Genomic DNA, 22,726 nt, shown 5'->3' with positions numbered 1-22,726 from the left:
TATTGTTATATTATATAAAATATTACAGTTACTATATGTGTATGTGTAATCGCGAAAATATCAGGTATGCAATTTCCTTGATACTATTATTTGTAATTTATTTTACAATATATTATTTATACAGATATTAGTGAGTTGGTTGTTTAAAACGATGGTTGTTTAATATGGAACTAATAGTAACAATCTTACTCTAACTTGGCTACTCACGCAACTCCGCAACGCTAACAACTCTACTCTCAACAACGCAACTCGACAACGCTAACTCTAACAACTCTACTCTTCGACTCTTCGTTAACTCTGACCTCTCGACTCACTCTCACTTCTCGATCAACCGCTCCTTGAATTCAAATCGTCCCCCTTTATTAGCGCTATTTTTTCCTCTCTCTAATCCCATCCTTTTAACGCTCCGCAAGAACTAGGTGACTTTGGTCACATAGGCTTTTTCTATATGAACTAATAACCGAAGGACAGACGACCTTGTTTTGGTTAGTTTCTAACCAGCTTTTTTCCTCACGATACTACAACATATAGAATATAAAAGATAAATATATAATAAATATGTTGGGGATGAAAGAACACCGGAGCCTTCCCTTTGGAATTTTGGGAAACTTGTGGGATGAACGTTTTGTTTAATAAAGATATGGAGTAATAGTATAGCACCCTTTAAAAAGGAAACAATTGTAGCACTCGACAGAAAACATTCCAACGGTCTCTGTCTCGTAGCTCGCCACACGCAGACCCTATTCTTCGAGTAAGCTGGGTACCAGATGTCGACGCATCTCCACAGTACATTTTCAGCTAGCTTGAGGGTCCGTTATAGATCTTAAGATTTAGTTAACTAAAGCCCTTCAAACAGTCTTTGTCGCAACCACGCCAAATTTCCATAAAAAGGAGATCATTTAAAAGGTGAGGAAACAACCAATGTTTTATTTGAATAAATCATTAGCATCATTATTTTATATTATACATATTTGTTTGCTTTTGTCCTTTAGAATCGTCGATGTGATCTAAATCCTGCTTAGCAATTTCTCAAAACTAACGAAAAGCATTAAAACCTTAATCTTGTCAACGATGCCTTATTTTTCTTTGTCTTTCATACAACGAGCCTTGCGATATTAAATTTAAGATATCTTTCAAACTAATCATTTTTCGACTTAACTACCTTTATACTCTTCTCTAGAGAATCAAAAACTGCGTCGAATAGCGTATAAAAAATATAACGTATCAATTAGAAAGCCAAGGACCACCTTCAAATCTCGGAGGTGCATCCACCTAGATAAGATATGCGACCATCGCAAGATGTCCCTCTCGAAATAGGACAAATTTTATCTAAAACACTTACAAAAAAATGAGAAGCTTACAAGGGAAGATCCCCAATTTGGGGGAAATTAAATTAATTACAAAATTTTGGGGATACGTAGAGAATATGTAGGTATATATGTATTAAGCAATCTTATTTTTCTGTCCAAACTCACTCTAAGTGGGCAAAATTAAGCTATCTGAAAATTTAGCTATCTTTCGATCTCCATTAGATTCAGCTAGAATCAAACAGACGATAATCACGTATTATACACGTTACAGTACCACGCCAGAATAATTTACTTATAATTCTCAATGAAAGTTGATTATAAAATTCTTCCAAATAAAAAAAAATCTTCCGATTTTGAACTACGTATACTATGCAAACTATGTGCAAGCGATAGAAAAAATGTTCTCAGATATAATAGAATGGTAGAGGATTGGTAACGAGAACTTGCTGTTGCAACCCGTCAAATATATTTGAAATAATTAAATAAATATAAATAAATAAGTAATGTCGTGATACGCTCGTACCAACGTATTCGCTAGACAGTGTATAATCGCTCGCAGATAACTCGTAGATGCTGTTAGATACTGAGTATATAGAAGAAATTTACTATACTATAATTAGATTTGCAGCAAAGTTAAGCGACTGTGAAGTTAAGGCGCATCTACAAGTAATTGTATGGAACGTAACGTTCTCACTGCGGAGAGTGGCCTTGGCGACATATGCCAAGTTCAAGTTCATCGATGGTGACTCTTCTCTTACGAATAATTAGCCAACTTTCGTATCCATACGCGAAGCATCCCGTGAGCGCGCGAGCAGTCCAGGAGAGAGTGTAACAAATTACTACCTTCGACTTGCCTTTACTTCGAAGACAACATCGCGTCAGCGTCTATCCGTAGCCATACGAAAAAAGTGATTTAATATCCTCCAAATTTGCCTAATCTCCATTACGTATACGTCTTATACCTAGCATATATTTACTTATGTATGTAATAACGTAAATCCTTAGGATAAATTAGACGTTCGATTCTGGAGAATAGAGGATCGATTTTCTAAGTCCTGAATTATCGTTCTTCTCTGGTGATCTATTCTATTCGGCAAATGACTACCGGTAAAACAGAAGAAAAATGCCGGGAATTCTATAGAATTTACACCTTCTCTTCTTATGTTGACGATTGCACCGTTAATTGTAACCTCCATGAAGATCTACATTTTTTACTCGAATGGAAAAAATTCTCACCAGATTTACCATTAACGTTGACCACTTCATACATTGAATTTGAGATCCTTTCCAGAATCTTGAAACGCCTTTTTCAAATTTCATCCAACTCGTTTCTCTTCAATTTGTTGCCACTATGAACAAAGACCATATATCACTAATTTTGAATTCATGTCTTCTTTTTGTCTTTTCATATTTCTGTTTGTTAATTTTGAAATTTTCCATCGAATTCCGAGATGCTTTTTCTCTGCCTTTAACTTAACTTGTCCATGTATCAAATGATTAGGCGAGAATCCAGTGATACTGTGTCTGATGTTATTTTTTGTTAAACTTTTTAAGTTTTAACCATTTTATTCTTTTTAAGTTTTTGAGCAATTCTCAAATTCTCATTTTTTATTAATTTGAGCTTTTTTGTGGCATCCAACCCTAGCATAATAATAGCATAGCATGTGAACTTATCGTTGCGTACCACAAAAGCATTCATTATTTTTTCTATTTTATTTATCTTCATTCGCAGTTTCGCCCGGTCACTCGTGAAGTCGTTGCCATTGATAGTTTGGAAACACTCTTATGTTCGGTTAGATCTGCTTTTATTTGATCAAAAATCTTTTTCTTAGTTAATAAAGCTTCCATTGGCTCCAGTATCATGAACACTTCCATCTTTCTGATCATTGATTCTAACTTAGTTTTATCAGCGGTTCATAGTTTTTCGGACCTTTTAATTTTTTCCATTCTCATTCAATCTTATTGACTTGTCGTTTTCGGATGCGAGTATTTCAAGTGAATTTACAAAGCCTCAAACGAAACATTTTTATTCCATATTTTCGACTTCTTTTTTCGCGTAGAATCACCCCCTTTCCGCTTGTACCACCAGTTACCAACCACCCTGTATATATATTATACATATATATATATAATTTATAATGGCTTTTGTACGTACGCGAAGACAAAGTCAAAGTTTTGTTACACTTAACAAGTAGAAATACAAGCAGGGATTTTGAACTCGTTTGCACTCGTTCATATCGTCGTTATCCGCATCGTTGCTTTCTTCAGCGTTGGAGTTTTCGCTGCCCTCGTTGATTAATCGTTTCTTTCGTTCCATTGTTTAAACTGTTTATAATTAAGGTTACAATTAAAGTCAGATTAATCGTATAATTGAGATATCCAACTCCGTTAAAAACTCCAAGAACGCTCTTAAGAAATACTCGTGTTGCCTCTAGCGCGCAACGAACAAATATGAAGAGTCGACTGTGTCGACGAAGTTGGAACGAACATCGTAACCTTCCGTTTTTGTTTATTCCAAACTTTTTTATATCTAACGGTTGGATGGTATGACATTGGTAAAATCCGGAGAACGAGGCAGGTGAGATACTGAGAATAATTTTACCCGCTTTTTATCACGTTTCGTTCCTATAATTGGAGTTGTTCGAATAAATCGACTCGATAAATAGAGGTGCAGGTAAGTAGAGATAGATAAAATAACGCATTTATCTTGCTTAGTCTTCACTGCGCGGTACGAATATTCATATAATTCGCTATAGCGAAGATTTATTATGATAATAAGATGTATTATTATATATTAGCAATTCTATGGTAATCAAAGATATCCGATGGTTCGAAGAATGTTCCAGGTGTTTCGAAATGTTTTTTCGAACAACAGGCAAAAGTCGAATCGAATAATTTATTTACGTAAATATTTGGAAAACCCAGAAGCCTTCGGGCAATATTCGAGCATTCCAGGCTCTCGAGATTCTCTTCGATCTTGCAAATTCCCTCGTAATTAAATCTATCGTAAATAAATCTAAGCTTTACGTGATTAGAACTTTTCTATCATCTATCTTAGAATCAAAGATCTCTTCGAGTCTCCGCTCTACGTAATACTTAGATTCGAGTTCTAAGCCGTTTCGTAAATACGACGCTGGTTTGTCCTAGAAAAATATCTTGTAACAAATAGCGCTGTATATTTTTAGAATCGTCCTACGTAAATAAAATTTTTGTAACGTATATCGCGCAACCTATCTATCGCTTAACGCGCGTTACACGTACCGTTAGTTTACACGGTTGAGGAGTTCGTTTGCTGAGAAATTGGCAACTCGAAATGCTAGATCCAATGGTCGTTCAGTCGACGCTGATTGAATTCGAAATTTCTGTTCGATCGACCGGTTCAAGGTCTTGCCCGTGCTTCCTCGAGTTGTCGAACTTTCCTAAATATGCGCATATGAATCTTAGGATGAGTCCAGGCGATTCGATCGAGGACCGTCGGCGTCCTCGTTCCAAACGAGAATCGCGAGACCGTGCGTCAGGCAAATGTATTTTCGTCGAAATGTGTGCTGCACAATACGCGGACGAATAAAGGCTAACAACACTCGAATAAATTGGCGTCTCTTTAGAGTCCGTAGGGAGACGACTAACGATTGGCAGTTGAACGTTTAGTCGAGCTAGCTTTCAGAGCATGAAAATTTATACTGACGTCAAGCTTCGTGCATTCTCGACTAATAATGTCGGATCGTCAATTTATTGCTCTATCCGGCGATAGTTTGTCACGAGCAGCTAACATCCTGTTCTTCGACGCTCGTTCCGTTGCTTCCACTTTTTTCCCTCCCCTTAAGGGGAGGCTAAGGTTAATTCGTACGAAAATAAGGCATGTTTTTGTGAATTATTTGTGACGACACAGTTAAAATCTCTTTATTAAAACCAATAGTACATTAAAGTATGACATTCGAAGAATATTGTATAAAATTTTCACGGAGAAATATTAAAAAAGACAGCAGTGGCAGCAATTATTCGGACGTGTCTCGGAAAAAAGTAGAATTGCTCATAACTCGGTGCCGGATCATCTGAAATCAAAAAATCAAAGTTCATTCGTTAGATAACAGTTTTTCCCGGGTAACGCTGGGAGGGTTTTTCGAAATTTCAATTTTTCACTTTTTTGGAACACTTTGAAGGGGAAATTGGCAGCAAATTTTCGCAAAATCGGCTAACTTTCCCTTCAAAGTGTTCCAAAAAAGTGAAAAATTGAAATTTCGAAAAACCCTCTCAGCGTTACCCGGGGAAAACTGTTACCTAACGAATGAACTTTGATTTTTTGATTTCAGATGATCCGGCACCAAGTTATCAGGGGCACCGCAATTCTACCTTTTTTCCCAGATACGTTCGAATAATTGCTGTCATTGCTGTATTTTTTAATATTTCTCCGTGAAAATTTTATACAATATTCTTCGAATATCATACTTTAATGTACTATTGGTTTTAATAAAGAGATTTTGACCGTGTCGTCACAAATAATTCACAAAGACATACCTTATTTTTGTACGAATTAACCCTAGTCTCCCCTTAAGAGCGATAATTACGCGTACGTGAAAAATATTAGTCTAACTTCTTCGTTCCCGTAATCGAACACGTTACACGCGGCGATTGTAATTACAGCTATTTCTACAAAGCGATAGATCTTGGAATTTCTAGGATTTAAACTAGCGTTGCAGGAATTGGAGCGACTTTCGCTTCTTGGTCGATACCATCTTTCTTTCGAATGTAACTGTGGAAAAAACCGCGTTGCTTGTGAAACATAATGGAACGTACCGTGGAATGTACGTTCCACAAGCGTAGTATATAAGATATGCAAAGTCAAGTTTCATTAAACGTTGTAATATCCAATAGAGGGAAACGAAGTCTCAGCTAAGTCCTAATTGCTCATTTGCGTCGACAGAAGCATAGATTTTTCGTAAATACGCGCGAGCTGCTATGTTCTGTTTCACTTGATATCATTCCGTGCATTGTCACGCGTGTGAAATTTTCTACGAACTTGCACGAAAATCCACGGTGATAACCACCGATGATAACCGTTACGAGGCCACGTTGTCCTCAGCCGTGACAACTTCGAACGACTGTTACGAGCGAAACGAAGTGGAGAATAGCTCAGTGAGCTAGAGCAACGCGCGGCTCATTTAATGGAGAAACGTTGGAATCGATGCTTGAAATTTATACCGATCTGGGCCACGATCTGAACGTTCAATGTAGGCCGGTGTGCAAAATGACCGGACGACCCCACTGACGAACCAAGTATGCAATCCATAAATTGATTCGAATCGTCGAGACACGCTACGTCGCGTCATCGTCCCAATGAAAATCCCTGACAAATGCTTGTTCTCGCGTATCCTGTCCGTGAATCGAACTGTGCATCGATAGTAACAACTCGTAACTTGCGACTAATTTAATTTCGGCCTTCGCTCTTTTATGGTCCGCGTCGTTCCAATTATATCGATGGACGCTGTTTCACTTTAACCAGTTAACTGCGTTTCATGAGTATACGCGTCAAAGAAACAGTTTATTTCGGTACGTCGACGTGTATATTCGTTGTCGCTTGTATTTATTTACGCACTCCACGAGCTAACTGCACGAGAGAGGTTTCTAAACCTAAAATCCGCAATTAACTGGTTAAGCGTCCAATCGTTCTCGTGACTCACGTTTTCTCTTCCTTCGCGGAGAAGCAGTTTTCAAATTCGATGAATCAATCGAACCACGAAGAATTGCCCTTTCGTTTGGTTCTCAAATTTTGCAGATACGTCTTCTTTCTTTCCCTTAACAATTTTCTAAATGTTGTTCGTTATGACGTTAAAATATCACGCGCCTAGTGGATAGGGCACTTTAGATAGGATAATTCGATCGATTCGACATCGGACGTAACTGGCATCAGATTCGACTCTCGCCAATAAAAATACCTTCTGCTTGCATTTTGTGACATCAATGGTGCGTTTGGTAACGCCGATGCGGATATTATGTTGCAACGATTACACGTTCCACTGATGATTAACATCAATTAAATTCTTAACTTTCCAACGATCGGTCGAATTAACTGATACCTGCCTCTAGCCCGCTGGTTGAAATATTTTTAAATCAGGAATTATTTCTTAACCAGAGAGTAGGCCAAGCCCGTTTTCTTTCTCTTTTTTCTTTTTCGTTTCCGCGACAGTGTTCTGATTAAAACTCACCTCGTTCCCGTTGGGATATTTCCAGGTCGGTACCATTATGAATTGGGACGTTCGGGAGGACAGTCGTTGCACGATTTTGGACCAGTCGAATTGGCTTACTTGTCCGACGAAGACGCGGTCGACGATGGAGAAGCGTTAACAAGGTACCGCCGAGAAGCGGATGAGAAGCCAGACCCTGCGACCGAACGAATCTCACGGGGGCAACAATTGCAACAGCAGCAGTCGCAGCAACAGGTCGCGTCGCAGCAATCACAGTCGCAGCCACAGCCGCAACCCCAGCAACAACAACCGCAGGCGGTTGTGAATGCATCGAATGTACCAACGAACGATGGATACGACTACCTGACGGATTATCCGACAGAATCGACGGTTCCCACATCATCTCCGTCGTCGACAACAGTCTCGTCAGGCGAACAGGGACTTGTGACGCCTACCCTTAAATTGGACAAACCGGAGACTTCAACGCCGATAGTATCAATCTACGGAAAGAATTCTTCCACCAAAGAACCGGTAAGATTCTTGTCTATGATATTCAAGATTCGGATTAGCGCTGTAACGAGACACGGCTGTTACGATCGGCCGAAGGTGTCAGAAAATTTAAGAGATTATTCTTCAGATCGAAATAAAACGAAAATCAAGAATAGAAAAATTGCATTTTCGGCTTTGTTTCTTAGTTATTGGCAATTAAAAGCCGCCTGAGATACCCCTGCGCGCGGGCAAACCTCCTTACACGAACGAAAGGAGGTCAGCCTATATGTAGAGGCATATAAAATAATATTTTATTTTTATATTATATATTATATATGTATGTTCGAATTAAGAAGCATTCGTGTACAACTAAAAATGAATTCTGTTCCCTTTGAGCAGGTTCCATCGGCAATTCCAGGAGGTAAAGCTAACTCTATCAATGTAACAACCGACGCTAAGAAAAATTCGACGAAGGGCGCAGAGTCTGTGCCGGAATCAACGGACAACAAAGATGATTCCGATGGCAGTATCGGAGACATATCTATCAGCAAGTTTTCGGACTTATCGAACAAAACTTTGTCCCAGCACAATATCACGAAAATGGAGTATGACACGCATCAATATTACAACAGCACGTTTATCATCGATGAAGCTGTAGGGAAAAAATTCTGGGTGGATATAAATAATCATCCAGATTTGAAGGTCAATTACTTACTTAGTCAGAGTCACCGTCGAGCTGCGGTATGTGTATTAAAAGTGTTTACCATTTTTCTCATTTATACTGACTTCCTTAGTTAAAAATGTCCTATCCCTAGCATCTGTATGCAAAGGAAGTCGCAAAACTTCTGTTTCGAAATAACAGATAGAACATTTTAACTTCAACGAGGAAAGGGAATCTGGAAATTTAACAAATTATGAAGCTTGGTATGCGGAGTAGGCGCGACAAGAATATGTAGAGTATATTTGGAGAGTAAAGCGTAAAAATCAGCCGTTAAAGAAAATGCAGAATTTTCTTCTTCCTCGTGGATTGCACACAACTCTACTCTGGTTGCGCGTGAAGCTTTATAATTTGTTGAATTTCCAGGTTTCTTAACTTTCCTTGCGAGAAAGTTAGTATAAGGTATTCAAACGTAATTAAAAAGTTTCTTTTTGTTCCTTCCAACAGACAGTGAAATTGAAATTCGATTTCCCTTTCTACGGTCACAAAGTTCGTAACATCACCATCGCCACCGGAGGATTTTTGTACACCGGGGAGTACGTTCACAGTTGGCTAGCCGCCACACAATATATCGCACCACTAATGGCAAATTTCGACACACGACTATCTAATGACAGTTATGTGAAATACGTCGATAATGGTAATAAGCGTTAGAAGAGAGAATACACGTTTGCAAGTAGACATAGCCGTAAATAAATGGGAATGTTAATTGCAGGAACGGCGTTCACGGTTGTATGGGAGAAGGTGATATTGCAAGACAAACCTAAGGCAGGGGCATTCACGTTTCAAGTGACTCTGCATCAGAACGGTGACATCGTGTTTGTATACTCGGTGATCCCTCTGATGGTAGAGCATATCAAAGATACGGCGCATCCTGTTAAAGTTGGATTAAGCGATGCTTATATCATGGACAGAATAGTGTTCTGTAAGTGTTTGGTGTTATCTCGTATTGAAGCCATTCTGAGAGAAAATTTCATCGTAACAAGCAATAATCGAATCGACTATTTTTCTTCTTCCCTCACAGTTGTTCGTAGAAAAACGATTTACGAATATCATCGCGTGGACTTTAATCGGCAGGACATTAAGGATTGGACAGTGATTTATCTACATGCACTGCCTACCTGTTTAGAAATGGATAATTGCAGAGACTGTTTGACAAAACTAAAAGGTTTCGACTGCAAATGGTGTTCAGAACTGAATCAATGCAGCACCGGAACATCTAGATCGCGACAAGATTGGCTGTTGAAAGGTTGCGATGTTCGAATGATAAAAGCAATTGACAATTGCCCGTTACCAACTACGACATGCAAGGAACACCTCGACGAATATAATCACATTTTACGCATGCATTCGGAAGAGACTGTTACCGTTAGTGAAATGAATGCGAAGCAAGAGAAACCTGGATCGAGTCCTCTAGAGCGTTGTAAGATCTTTATTTCTGCCACTAATGTACACTTTTGCAATCGTTCGTTCAGTCATAATGATATTTTACTTTTAATATCTTTAGCTCGGGACAATATGAACATGGGAGTTTCAGGAATTATTGGAATTCTCCTTGTAATTGGTTTAGTCGTAGGTTTAGCCGCGTGGGCTGCATATGCTTACCGCAATCCTCATAGCACGTCTGGACAAATGTTAATTAGGGTAAGGATTAATAATATTTGTTATAGTAAAAAAAAAAGAGAGAACTGTTTTAAAGAAATATTTTCGATCTTCTTTGAACAGTATCGACCAAGCCAATGGAGTTGGCGAAGAGGAGAAGCACGTTATACAGCAGCAACGATTCACATGTAGAAATATGTAATCGAAACGCAATCAGCAACTAGTACAGAACTATCGGACCAAACTTCCTATTAAATATACACCGTATTAAGTCTGCAAGTTTATGTACAGAATCGTTAGCCTGCAATGACGCATGTGTCGCTTTATTAATTGCCATATGTCAATATATGATACTTATTTGTTGATATTAACGTAAAATAACATGTTTGATTATTACCAATATACAAGGGATCGGAAATTGTAGTACAACTAGGCAAGCGGTAATTCTACATGAAAAAATAAAAGAACAATTTGATATAACATTTTTTCATCCGAGACTTTGTTTACGAGAAAATTAAGCATATAATAAGTTAATTAAAACAAAAATAAATAAGCCACAAGAATGTAAACTATATATAAAAATAAGTAAAAAATATAGAATAACGTATTTTCATGAGATGCTTTGTTTTTTCGAGGAAAATAAATTGTAAAATGTATAATGCGCGTGTGTCAGATCGGTTCGTAACTAAACATCTTCAAACTTTACTTTCTTGAAAATGTGACCTTAAACGGAAAAATATTTCACATTTTTTATTTATTTTCACATGTATAATAACATCGTGTTGGTTGTTTACTCGCTTACTCAAGTTTGAGTATACTTGACAAATTTTCAAACTCGGTTTTCTCAAAAATGAAACGGCATGGAAAACAAAATTTATTTCATATTTTCGACTTATTTTTTCATGTAGAATCACCCCATATCCGATTGTAATACGATTTCCGACCCTCCCTATATTTATACTGAAACAAATATAATTGTGTTGGAAAAGGGAAAAGAGCAAGTATTTCAAATTATTATAAACAAGTATTGCAAAATTATATATTATTAAATTTACAGCGCTAATTTCCGAAGAAATGGCAATTAAACTACTAGTGACAAAGGTATAGAGGAAACTTTTGAAAGTGACCTTCATTGTATCAGCGGGCGGATTAACGAAATTTTATTGAGATTTTAAATTTTGTACAGTAATGTTAATGTTATAAAAACACATAAAAACAAGTTTATACTTACTGTTGCCCGTGAAAATATTGAATCGACCTTTTACAACGTATAATTTCTCTAATGTTTTCTTTCGAAGAAAATCACGCTCCATCACAATATTCGAAAGATGAAACGTTTCTAGAGCAAATAATTAACAGTGAGAGACAAACGGACACTGGTATTATGAACGATGACTACACGGAAACATTTGTTACATTTTCGTAGTCGAAGCAACCGTATTATCGAAAGACGGGCAAGAAATCCTTCCCCTGGATATTGAGCGTTTATGTGATTTTAGTATCATGTGGTATACTTTGTTATTGTTTAAGAGAGAGAGAAAAGAGAGAATTCGTTTTTTATCGTTATATAAACTTCAGTAATTGTTTATAAATATAAGTATGTATCTATATATTTATAAATTATATATTATAATACAAATATATATATTTATAAATATATATTTATATATATATATATGTATAATCTTTGCGACGTGAAGAGCAATATTTTAATAAAAATCAGTTGAATGATCAAGTTCCGATCTAGCCTCTAGAAACTACAGTTCGGATGGTATATGGGAATTAAATTTAAAACAAACTTTTAGCAATATTTAGAGAATTTTATGACGCAACAAATTGTATAATTTCATTTTGTGCTCGTCTTCTTCGTTTTTCCTTAGTACATTCCAGAATATTCAATTCCTAGGAATATAAAATATAATGAATGGAATAAATTATATATCCGTAAACTGTAGTTTCACCCTTTAAATTTTAAATACGCGTATATATATGTACATATCGTATGTTCAGATGTGTACATATATATTTTTATATATATACAAAATATATAAATATATTTTATATGAAAAGATTTTTAAACACACGAGCACCTTAACTTACGATTAGTAATAATACATGGAAAAAAAGCAACAATGAAAAATTCATATATATCGGTAATATTAGATCATCAGTGTATATAGTAGCATATTAAAGCAATATAATTTTTATATGATTGTAAGTATAATTAATATCGAAAGGTGCCCTTAATCAACTTTTTGATACATTTATTGGCAACGGAATATTATTAAGTATTTTCTTCTTGTCGAAGATTAACGTTTATGCAAATTTCTACTTTTTAACAACAAAGAAAGTGTTAGGAAGTACATTAATTTAAAAAGTAGGTGATTTTTTTTTAAATGATATCTCTATATTATAAAATTAGCTTACGAAAATCACGATTAATTTTTCTCACATTATTGTATGTATATGATCTAACTGATAGTTTGTGATAATAAATATTATAATTATTACAATAAATATGTTTTAATTTTACATATCTTTTTATTAATATCAGAGAATTAATTCTGTGAAAGATTTTGTGTGTGTATATGTAAAATTTCATCTATAAGCATTTCTTTTTAAATTTTTCATTACTTGTTGTATTATTTTTTTCATTTACATATTAAATTCATTTTACGTGTTTTAATGTGTTATAATTCCTTTGTATGTATAATAAGCTTTTATACTATCTGATTTTACATTACATTTTATAATATTTAATCTCTGAAATTCTAGTAATAGTAGAAAGGAAACAAGAATATTCACGCTCGTAGTCCTAGTTGCTTCACAGTACAGGTGCTGCACCATGAGATCAAGTGCTGAAGTCAAATAAAATTAGCAGATACAAGAACCTATGTATTTAAGATTAATGTTAAGGATGTACCCTGTTTGGTTGCATACTAGTATAGACAAGAACCTAATGTTTTTAACTGGTTTTACTTCGATGTTCGCTCATGTTGACGATTGTACAAAGAATACTAAAAAAAATCGGATAGAAAATTAGATATGAACTTTTCCGTAGAATCATACAATTAAAGGTTCTTGTAGCGTGGAACTCAATAAGTTCTTGTCTATACTAGTGTGTAATCAAACAGGACAGATCCCTAACTTCAAGTTTAAATACATAGGTTCTTGTATATGCTACTTTTTATTGACCTCAGCGTTTGGTCGCGTGCTGCAGCACTAATCAGAGAAGAACCAGATCCATAAGCAGGATCATTCTTAGTTCTTCTCTGGTAATAACTCAGTAATATCCTAGTAATAGCTACTTAGTATTTTATTAATAAGATGGCAGCCTTCACGAAAGCTATACAGATTTCAAAAGGTGTAAATAATGTGACAAAACTGTTTACAAATTTAGTTTTATCACAAAATGTAAATTCAGTTACGACTTCGATGTTTATTCAAAGGTTTTTATAATTCATTTTACATGTAATTTTTCTACAGTAAATTATATTGAACAGATCGAGAGGTTATGTCTTGAATAATTCTTTTCTATTTGACATAATGTATAAATGCTAATAGTTTTGCAAATATAAGAAATACTTGCTTGTAAATACTTTTTCAAACAAAAATATATTTTATAATTATTATTATTACATTTAATATTTAGTACTTAATTTGAGTCTATATTTTTGTCCGTAACATAAAAATTATTACTGATAATCTTATTAATTTAACATGTAAATATACAAATATCCTTTAAATTGTATAATATTATTGTTTATAATTATACATAGATGATTTAAATTCCTTAGGATGCCCTCTTTTCAATATTCTTTCATTCATACTACACCTAAATGTAATGATTTGATGGAATTTTTTGATGACCCAAAAAATTGGGAAAAGGATAGAATACGTGTTGGGCGTTCTTGGAAAAAAGATGAACTAAGATTAAAAAGCAATGAAGACCTTCATAAATTATGGTAACACACATAAGTTACAAAATATAACAATGTTGTATGATAATGAAAATTATATTTAAAACGCCCAGGTTTGTATTATTAAAAGAACGCAATATGCTTCTAACAATGGAAGAAATTTATAAACGAGAATGGAAATATTTCCCAAATCCTGAAAGAATTGATAAAGTTGAAGATAGCATGGCTAACTTAGAGTCAATAGTTCGTGAAAGAAATAAAGCATACTATATGCTTGAAACTGGAACAACTGGAGAACGACCTGTTGTAACAAAATATAATCCTCTTGGTAAAATGTTTTTATATATTTATTCTATATGATATAAAATATATATAAAATATATAGAAATTGTCTATAAACAGACTACTTAAATTCTGTTTTACAGGTTTACGTTACTTTTATCGAATGAGTCAATATTCTAGACCAAAAAATAAAAATTTTGCGTGGCACAAAAAATATAAATTTAATTTTGGTGGATATGCAGTGCAAAAATTTTTACGACTTTATAGAGAGAAAATATGGAATGAAAAACGTAGATTAATAAAGTTTGTATTTTTTCTATATAATTACAAAATAACCTTTAAATTAATGAGTTTTTTTTATATAATATACGTAAAAAAATTTTATTTTAGTCGTCAAAGAAATAAGGTTACTGTTTTGATGCGAACTTTCCCCAACCTTGATATGGAAGCTGTGAAAGAACAATATCCATTGGCAGATATAGAAAAGGCAAAGAAGCATAGACATGCAGATGGACACTTTATACGTGATTAAATGCATTTTTTCACTATGTGATATTTTTAACTTTTGAAATAGATTGCAATATTAATGAAAGTACTTTCAATTAAAATGATATTAAATGTGACAAAATTAAATTCAGAATATAATTCTACAACAAATATTTCAATATTTAAATACTATGAATATTTGTAAAAATTTTCACATCTAATTGCTCATAAATATCATTATATGTTATTTTATATATATAATCTAGAATTCAGTTCAAGAAATGATAATGACAAACAAGTTATTATGTAGAAGAATTTATTGCAATAAAAACAAAGTAAAAGATACGAGATATTACTATACTTATCCAATATATAATTAAAATTCAAATTTTTCATTACATTTTACAAGAAAGGAGAACAAGACATGTTTTTGCTTTTATTTTGGTGACTAGTTACAATTTTATTTCTATTTATTTTTTATTTGTAACTTTGAAGATCATGTACGGTGATGTTGACATTGTGCAAAAATTCTATGGCTGTAATATTTAAGAATGCTTAACATGCTTGATCAAAGCATGTAAAATTTAACATTTTTTTCCTTTAGACACATTAGAAACTAACATGTGTTGATTATGTTCCAATTTTGTATCATATATAACATACGCAAATTTCATATTACAATTGCGTACATTAATAAGTCTCTTTCATTCAATATTTTATTACAATTGTATGTGACTACATGAAACAATGCAAATAGAATTAGAATTTTATTCACAATGATTTACAACCTGCATCGGTTCACGTAGTTTTTGGTAATGAAAAGATATATGATTGTAAAATAAAGAAGTTGTTCACATTATAAAAGGAATTAAAAACCAATATATTAATTTTAGTATTAGAAGAAACCTCTTTGGTATACGAAGCTGTTTCTTCCATATTAAAATGTATTGCTGGTATTTAAAAAAAACTAACTCGTTATAATTTTTCCCAATATTTATCTCCCAGAAATATGGAGTTACTAAATAAAGCACCTCGCTAATAACATGAAAATTACATCCGATAATTAATTTTTAAACCTTTACAATCTAAAACATAGTAATCAGAATTCTAACCAAAACAACAATTTTAAAGCAGTAAAACATATACATACATATATAAAGGGAAGATATCAAAAATAAAATTTAAAAAAAGCTGTGTTATATATTATAATAACAATTATTATCAGTATTATTAATAGGAATGTTAATAATATGTCATATGCTTACTTTAAAAGCAATTTATAGAATATTCTTCCATTATAGAAGCTGCACTAAGCCTTACTGCCATTGTATTAGTATTACATGTTTTTGAAACTGTTTTGGTATCTATAGTGCACTTTCAAATGCAAATTAATTCTTATAATAAATGTGATTATATAGACATTCATGTAACTGACACAGTAATTTTACGCACTCATCATTATATTACAGTCCTGTGTACCATTATCAATATCGTACTTTACGCTATTGAAAACATATTGCACCATTTTATTGAATTAGCACATCAATATTACGTATCACTAAATATTTATAATTTATGTTTGTATGATTTTTTGTATTCACCATTCCTCGTTGGTTGAAGAACATGAGATATTGATTTTGAATAATTTGTTTATAACATCATATTCGATATTATCAGAATGCTTTAGTATCTGTATTATATGAGTTGATTCGTTCAAGTACTTATGTTTCATCAATTTTTATTACTGAATATGACGATGCATTAGCTATTGTCTACTGGCACACCTTATCGTTTAATCGATTACTGAAGGTAATAAATATCGCCATGCAAACTCTAATTCTTTACTGGCATCTGAGCAACGTCGATGAAGTTTATCTTCTGGCGGAAGCGTTACCATAGGAAATTCACCCTGTCAAAATACGAATTATTTTAAATTACATAATGATAAATAGAAGGCATAATTTTTACTTTTATAATATATTATTAAAATTGAAAATAAAAGAAGGCATACCAAACTTGCATCAGCCCACAATGTTTCTAAAATTTCTTTAAAAGTAGATAGTTCAGTGTAATTTGTGAAATATATAACCCAGTCACCACTACTTTCATGTACTTCTCGACATGCGAACTCCTGAAAATAATATATAATAAGAACTGTATAATATACTATAGAACTGTATAAACCCATAATATCAACTACATACCAGTATACACCAAGATTGTTGAGTTAAAGGTACTCTGAAAGCTGTGAGATCTTCTACAGAAGCACAAGAAAGTGTTTCCCCACGTTGTTTACCAGGAAACACTTCTTTCATAGCTACTAAATGCTTAGTAGTTGTAATAAGGCTACATGGCAAAGGCTCTCTTTTTTCTGTAATATCGAATAACCCAGAAGCACTTTGAACAAAGCTTTGTAACCATTCGGATGCGACGTATTCGTCTGGAGCAGCAAACTGAAAAGCTTTATTCGGTTTTAAAAGTATCTCGAATGTATGAGGGCGATGAGAATTCGGAATTCTTCGACATCCTTGACAAAGACCACCTTTCAATGGAATAGCTCGTTTCGGTAATCGTTGATTCGCATCCGTAAACATATAAACAACTCCACCTTTGAGAACAAAGTATCCAGCTTCCCATGGATTAGTTGGAGCATTAGGATGAACTTGTTGATACGTGTGTGGTCTGTACATGAGATCACCTTCTTTTGTTGGACCACATGGTGTGCTAGGTGGTGACATATGTTCATCTTCCATATAAATAAGATTATAGTGTTCGATCTTTTCATCCTGAAATATCAAATTGTACTAATCCATAAAAAAGAAAAGGAACCTCAGAAAGCTAATAATCCTTTACTACTTATTTCAATACAACTAAATTTACATACAGGATGGACAGCAGTATCACACAGCACAGAGTGCCTTAAAATATGCATATCTTCGTAGGTCAATATTTTAACTGCTGGAAGTCTTGGTTTCATTGGAGATCTCCTTATAGCCATCTCCAAGTGCGCAATTAACTCTGAAGTAGTTTGGGAACTTCCTGTAGAAAATAAATACTGCATCTCGTAATCTGCATTTGATAATAGTATTGTTTGTGCATTTGGTCCAACCTAGAAAATATATTTCTTTATTATTTATTCCCTGTTGTCTAGATTTTACAAGCATAATATTATCCGAGCAAAACTTACCATTATAACATCTAATTCGTTATAAGGAATAACGAACTGATTACTATAAATATGGTCCGGTTTCGAACCTGTTAAGTATAATGTTTTATCTGTTAATAAAGCAATCATCGGTTTACTTTCTCCATTTGTCATGTACGAACTCCTAACTTTATATACTTTATATAATTCTTCTGTTTTATCTCTATAAATATGTTTCTTAAAAAGTTCTCGTAATTTCAAGCTAATCTTTTCTCCACTAAATTCTCGTTTTTCTGCTGCCACATTTTCTTGTATCTCTCGATCAAGATTATCATTAAATTCTTTAAAAGAATCATAACTTGTTTTAACACCTTTGATATATAAAGGATTCGTTTTTTGTGACTTCTTATTTCTTTTAACTTCAAATTTCCTCTCTGTAATAGATTTTAGAAATCTACTCAATAATGATGTTTTAGATGGAGCTTGCCTTATAGGTGGCGGCGCTAATAATTTGTTACTATTTTCTCCTGTTAGTATTGATGTCATGTTACGTTTTTTTGAAGGTGAAGCTAAATGTCTGCTATTTCTACGTTCCTCTACATCCGATGTGGTAGTACTATCTATATCCGACCAATCGCTAGAAGTAGTATATTGTTTCGAATTAGTTGGACAAGGCATTTGAACTTTTGCTGGAGGATCTTCTACGATATTTCCATATTCTTTTTCAACGATGTACGCTTCTTGTGCTTCATTTTCTTCTAATTCAATCTCCATCTTCGGTCTGAATGCTTTACCGGGATCTTCTTGGCCCTCTGGCGCACCTCGCTCTGAAAGCGACAATCCACAAGCACACTTGCAATTGTTCTGACATGGTATTTGTTCACAACTCTTTGATGATACTTTCTTTTCACAATCGCTATCAAATACACTCGATGATGAAGAGTAAGAATAGTAATCCGAATGTGCATTTCTGGGATTAACGTTCTTTTGAACATACGGAGAATCCCCATGAGCACACCAACTATATCTTCCTTTTTGTGTATCTTTCTTCTGAACTGAATTAGGCGTTAAAAAGCTCATAGAAAAATCTGCGTAATTTTCATCATCATCCAATTTCATAGTTTTTAAAATATCTTCGTGAAAACTGACGCGCTTTTTACTTTCCCCACGTTTCTTTTTACGTTGTCTACGTTGTACGATAGCTTCTGAGCTAGAGGATGATAAAATACTAGCATCAGTCATATTAATAGTATTCAAAATACCATATGGTGCTTCTATGTTTTCACAATCTGAAATAGTCATACTAAGTTCTAGAAGATTTGTATCATTGTTGATAACATATGAATTTCGAGGATCAATATTCCTTTTAAAACTGTAACTACCATCGCTGTAATACGTGGTTCTTTTATTCAATTCTTTAATTCCATTATCATTTTTGTTACTTATTTTATCTAATTTTGACTCATCTAAACTTTTACTGTAAAAATCGTAATCTTTTAAAGTATCCAAACTGGAACAGGTAAGCTCATTATCATCAAGTTTTCTCGTTAAGTTTTGATTCGCTATATCACTTTTCGTCATCATTGCGGTTTGAAATTTGGTAACCATTCCTGGTGATTGTGTAGGTGTTTTTCCATCTTCGCTGGAATCACTGGAGCTAAAATTTTTATTGTCTTCTCTACAGTTGTTTATCATTGTTTTATACCTATTATTCCGATACCTTGGAGTTTCTTCTAGATGAAAATCTTCCTAAAAGTATGTACAGGATTGTATGTGTAGAAAGATAAAGATTTATATTTTTGAGCATAAACTTCACTACAAAAGTATACCTCCTTGTAACTACTAGCATCTGTTTCATTAGCAAGCTCCATGTCACTATCAAAAGCAACTCCACTGTCACCAGGAGAAGCTAAACTCGAAGAAACACTGGATGATCTAAGATGTAATGATAATATAGTTCCAGAAGGATTTACGCTCATAGGCCTTTGAGGCATGTAATTGCAAATATCCAGGTATGTGACATCCTACAATGACACAAACAATTAGAATTTATTATTTTAATATAAAACTTACTTTTTAAGTTTTAAATTAAACTGATAAAATTCTAAATATATATATATACATATATATCTTCTTCTACTTTATTATTCTACATATAATGGAATAAGGAGAATATACCATAAAAATTACACATTCCAACTGTTTAATAAATATGTAATTACAAATTATTTGTATAATATATGTGTATTTTATGTATATTATATGTATATGTATATTTTAAATTACTGTATATTATATCTTTGCATGAACAAGCAGAAGAAGTAATATAGATATAATGTATGAAAAATAGATTTATATATATGATAACTTATTGCCCCTTAAATTCATAAAAACAGATTCAACAATTACATCTTGACATACTACAACTCTTCCTAAGAGGCAAATGTAATTTATTGTTGAGATAATTGTAACCATGGAGTGATACTGGTATCAACGTAGGGAACATAAAATAAAAGTTATAAAACACGTTTATGTGAAATGCCAACTATACATTTATATCATCATTGGCATTTATCATGTGTGTAATATGAAAGAAAATGAAGTGCAAAATATAAATAATTATAAAAATACATGGAATAAATTTTTATAATATTTCATAAATATTTTATAGAGTAATTCTACATACCAATTGCAATGTGAAAGACACATTTTCTAAACCAGCAAGTAGATTAACTAATTGATTAGTTTTATCTGCATCCCGAACAAGTGCATGTGGAAAATATTGTTTTTTCAATATCTTTGTATCTCGTAATAAGCAAGCTAAATAACTTTCAAAACTGCCTTCGCTGAGAGTATGGTAAAGCCATGCCCTGCCTAAAAAAACATGAAGATATATTATAATTTGCTTGATAAGATAAATTATAATCTGCATAAATATTAAAATTTATAATGCCAAATCCACTCATACCTTTACCAATGGAAGTTAATACACTTTGAAGAGCATGAATTACAACAACAGTATCTTGATGACTGAGTTCACGAGCAGTGCCCCAATATCCATGTCTCTCTATACGCAATCCATGGCGTAAAGCTCGGTCTAACCAGTAGACCAACCAAGAGTCACCATCTAAGACTACTGTACCATATAAACTTTGAGCGTAAACCTAATAAATACAAGTAAACAAATTTTATTTATTTAATTACAAAAAGCTAATGCGCATATGTAACTTTCAATATTAATTTTAATATACAAATTTAGCTGAGTACACTCTTCATATTCATATTTAAATCTAAATTTCTGTCAGTATATGAAAAATTACTTTTGTGATTAAAATGCTAATTATGTTAATCTAGAAGATTAACTAAGTATCTCAATATGTATTTTTCATAGAGAAATATAGTACAGATTTATACTTGTTTAATGACTTTTGTCATTCTAAATATCGAACAAAGGCCGGATATAAAATGTTAAATATTAAATAATTACAACATCAACAATAATAGGTAATCAAAATTAAAATATTGAAAGAAATTCGATTGTTTTGCAAAAGCATGGTATAATTCATAAAATACGAAATCAAGATTCTATCGATCACCGAAGATCTCATAAAAAAATAATGAAATAATAATAGTTTACTGATAGTAATACGAACAAAGAGGTAAAAGCACGTACGTCAGTGGAGGAGCCACGACGTGGAACAAGACGTTGAGTAAGTCGCAAGTGAGAAACGGGAAATCGTGATGACGAGAGGAGCACATGTACTTCTTCAACACAGGTTCGCGTTCAAAAACAATAAAGATAACAAAACGCATTTAACTGTTAAACGTTTGATACACGACCGATCGTGTAAATGCGTGCCACTGCAGTTTCAGCTGTTTCGTCATGGTTAAGTATTTCAAGAAACTCGTATTTATCTGCGAGGAAAAACGAATGAAAATCTGTCTAAGCCATTTAAAAAAGAATTTCAGAGCAGAAAAGGAAAACGTCGTTAGTTCGATATATATAAAAATTCGCGTTAGGAAAGTGCATACCTATATATATATATATATATGTATATATGTATATATGTATATAGACGACGTATGGCCTTGATACGTCGTCCTTATGCTGAAGCAGACAGCACTCACCAATTTGACAGCTTTGGTTAATTCTTGAAGAATTCTTCCCTTGGACAGTACCTTATCGGTACAAAGATCCATATCTTCTTGACTCGGCATATCGATCTCTAATCTTACATGATTTTCATCAGGCGATAACGCAAATTTCGAGGAGAAAGAAAGGAAAAGTCAAAGACAGGGAAGACGGGACACGGGTTCGACGCAACGTTGGTGGAGTCGCACTGACACATTCGCCGGGTGGACTCATTGATTTTAGCTGAGCGCAGGCCAGGCGCTAACATTAAACTCCTCTTCGTAATCTATCTCTGATTTTTTTATTATTCACGATACACTTGTTGCCTTTCTATTAATCATCAAACCAGTATACGCAAACAGAGCTGGACACCCATCTGGATAACCAATAATGAATACAATCAACAAATAGTCTTTCGATAAAAGTAAGAAAATATAATTTTTTTCTTTGCCGCGCAGAA

At 33.6% G+C, this 22,726-nt stretch overlaps 3 protein-coding genes across 4 annotated transcripts in view; 2 read left to right on the top strand and 1 right to left on the bottom strand.

The window, feature by feature from the left end:
* LOC126921129 (plexin domain-containing protein 2) overlaps positions 1-12,833 on the top strand; it is a 46,563-nt gene extending 33,730 nt beyond the window's left edge. Inside the window, exons 2-8 of the mRNA XM_050732389.1 lie at positions 7,539-8,023; positions 8,381-8,722; positions 9,147-9,339; positions 9,415-9,624; positions 9,724-10,122; positions 10,207-10,343; positions 10,425-12,833. Of these exons, the coding sequence (XP_050588346.1) occupies positions 7,539-8,023; positions 8,381-8,722; positions 9,147-9,339; positions 9,415-9,624; positions 9,724-10,122; positions 10,207-10,343; positions 10,425-10,493 (1,835 nt within the window). The 3' untranslated portion in view covers positions 10,494-12,833. The remainder of the gene's footprint in view (positions 1-7,538; positions 8,024-8,380; positions 8,723-9,146; positions 9,340-9,414; positions 9,625-9,723; positions 10,123-10,206; positions 10,344-10,424) is intronic.
* Positions 12,834-13,415: 582 nt separating this feature from the next.
* On the top strand, positions 13,416-15,334 carry LOC126921139 (39S ribosomal protein L47, mitochondrial). Of its 2 annotated transcripts, none has more exons than XM_050732409.1 (5): positions 13,416-13,576; positions 14,099-14,266; positions 14,335-14,549; positions 14,647-14,806; positions 14,894-15,334. In XM_050732409.1, exons 2-5 carry the CDS (start codon positions 14,100-14,102, stop codon positions 15,033-15,035), a joined length of 684 nt encoding a protein of 227 aa, XP_050588366.1. In that variant the 5' UTR covers positions 13,416-13,576; position 14,099; the 3' UTR covers positions 15,036-15,334. The 2 variants fall into 2 exon arrangements, with proteins under 2 accessions (XP_050588366.1, XP_050588365.1); XM_050732408.1 differs by lacking the exon at positions 13,416-13,576 and adding an exon at positions 13,584-13,750.
* LOC126921125 (pleckstrin homology domain-containing family M member 2) lies at positions 15,289-22,649 on the bottom strand. Its single transcript, XM_050732383.1, has 9 exons — positions 22,263-22,649; positions 21,103-21,298; positions 20,821-21,008; positions 19,964-20,158; positions 18,177-19,883; positions 17,874-18,098; positions 17,194-17,793; positions 17,001-17,120; positions 15,289-16,898 (listed from the first exon to the last, which is right to left on the bottom strand). The coding sequence occupies exons 1-9, from the start codon at positions 22,350-22,352 to the stop codon at positions 16,782-16,784; spliced, it is 3,438 nt and encodes a 1,145-aa protein (XP_050588340.1). The 5' UTR covers positions 22,353-22,649; the 3' UTR covers positions 15,289-16,781.
* Between the last annotated feature and the right edge of the window lie 77 nt (positions 22,650-22,726).

The sequence above is a fragment of the Bombus affinis genome, chromosome 10, assembly GCF_024516045.1.
Source record: "Bombus affinis isolate iyBomAffi1 chromosome 10, iyBomAffi1.2, whole genome shotgun sequence".
Taxonomy (NCBI): domain Eukaryota; kingdom Metazoa; phylum Arthropoda; class Insecta; order Hymenoptera; family Apidae; genus Bombus; species Bombus affinis.
The sequence above is the reverse complement of the archived record's forward strand: the minus strand, read 5'-3'. Positions and strand labels throughout refer to the sequence as shown.

Bases quoted from the DNA above. Each gene is read 5' to 3' on its own strand.
- LOC126921139 (XM_050732408.1), top strand. From the start codon at position 13,629: ATGGCAGCCTTCACGAAAGCTATACAGATTTCAAAAGGTGTAAATAAT. The intron at 13,751-14,098 runs GTTTTTATAATT...TAAATTCCTTAG, and splicing joins ACTTCGATGTTTATTCAAAG to GATGCCCTCTTTTCAATATT. The intron at 14,807-14,893 runs GTTTGTATTTTT...ATTTTATTTTAG, and splicing joins GAAAAACGTAGATTAATAAA to TCGTCAAAGAAATAAGGTTA.
- LOC126921125 (XM_050732383.1), bottom strand. From the start codon at position 22,352: ATGCCGAGTCAAGAAGATATGGATCTTTGTACCGATAAGGTACTGTCC. The intron at 21,009-21,102 runs GTATGAGTGGAT...ATGTTTTTTTAG, and splicing joins ATTAACTTCCATTGGTAAAG to GCAGGGCATGGCTTTACCAT. The intron at 20,159-20,820 runs GTATGTAGAATT...GTGTCATTGTAG, and splicing joins TGTCTTTCACATTGCAATTG to GATGTCACATACCTGGATAT.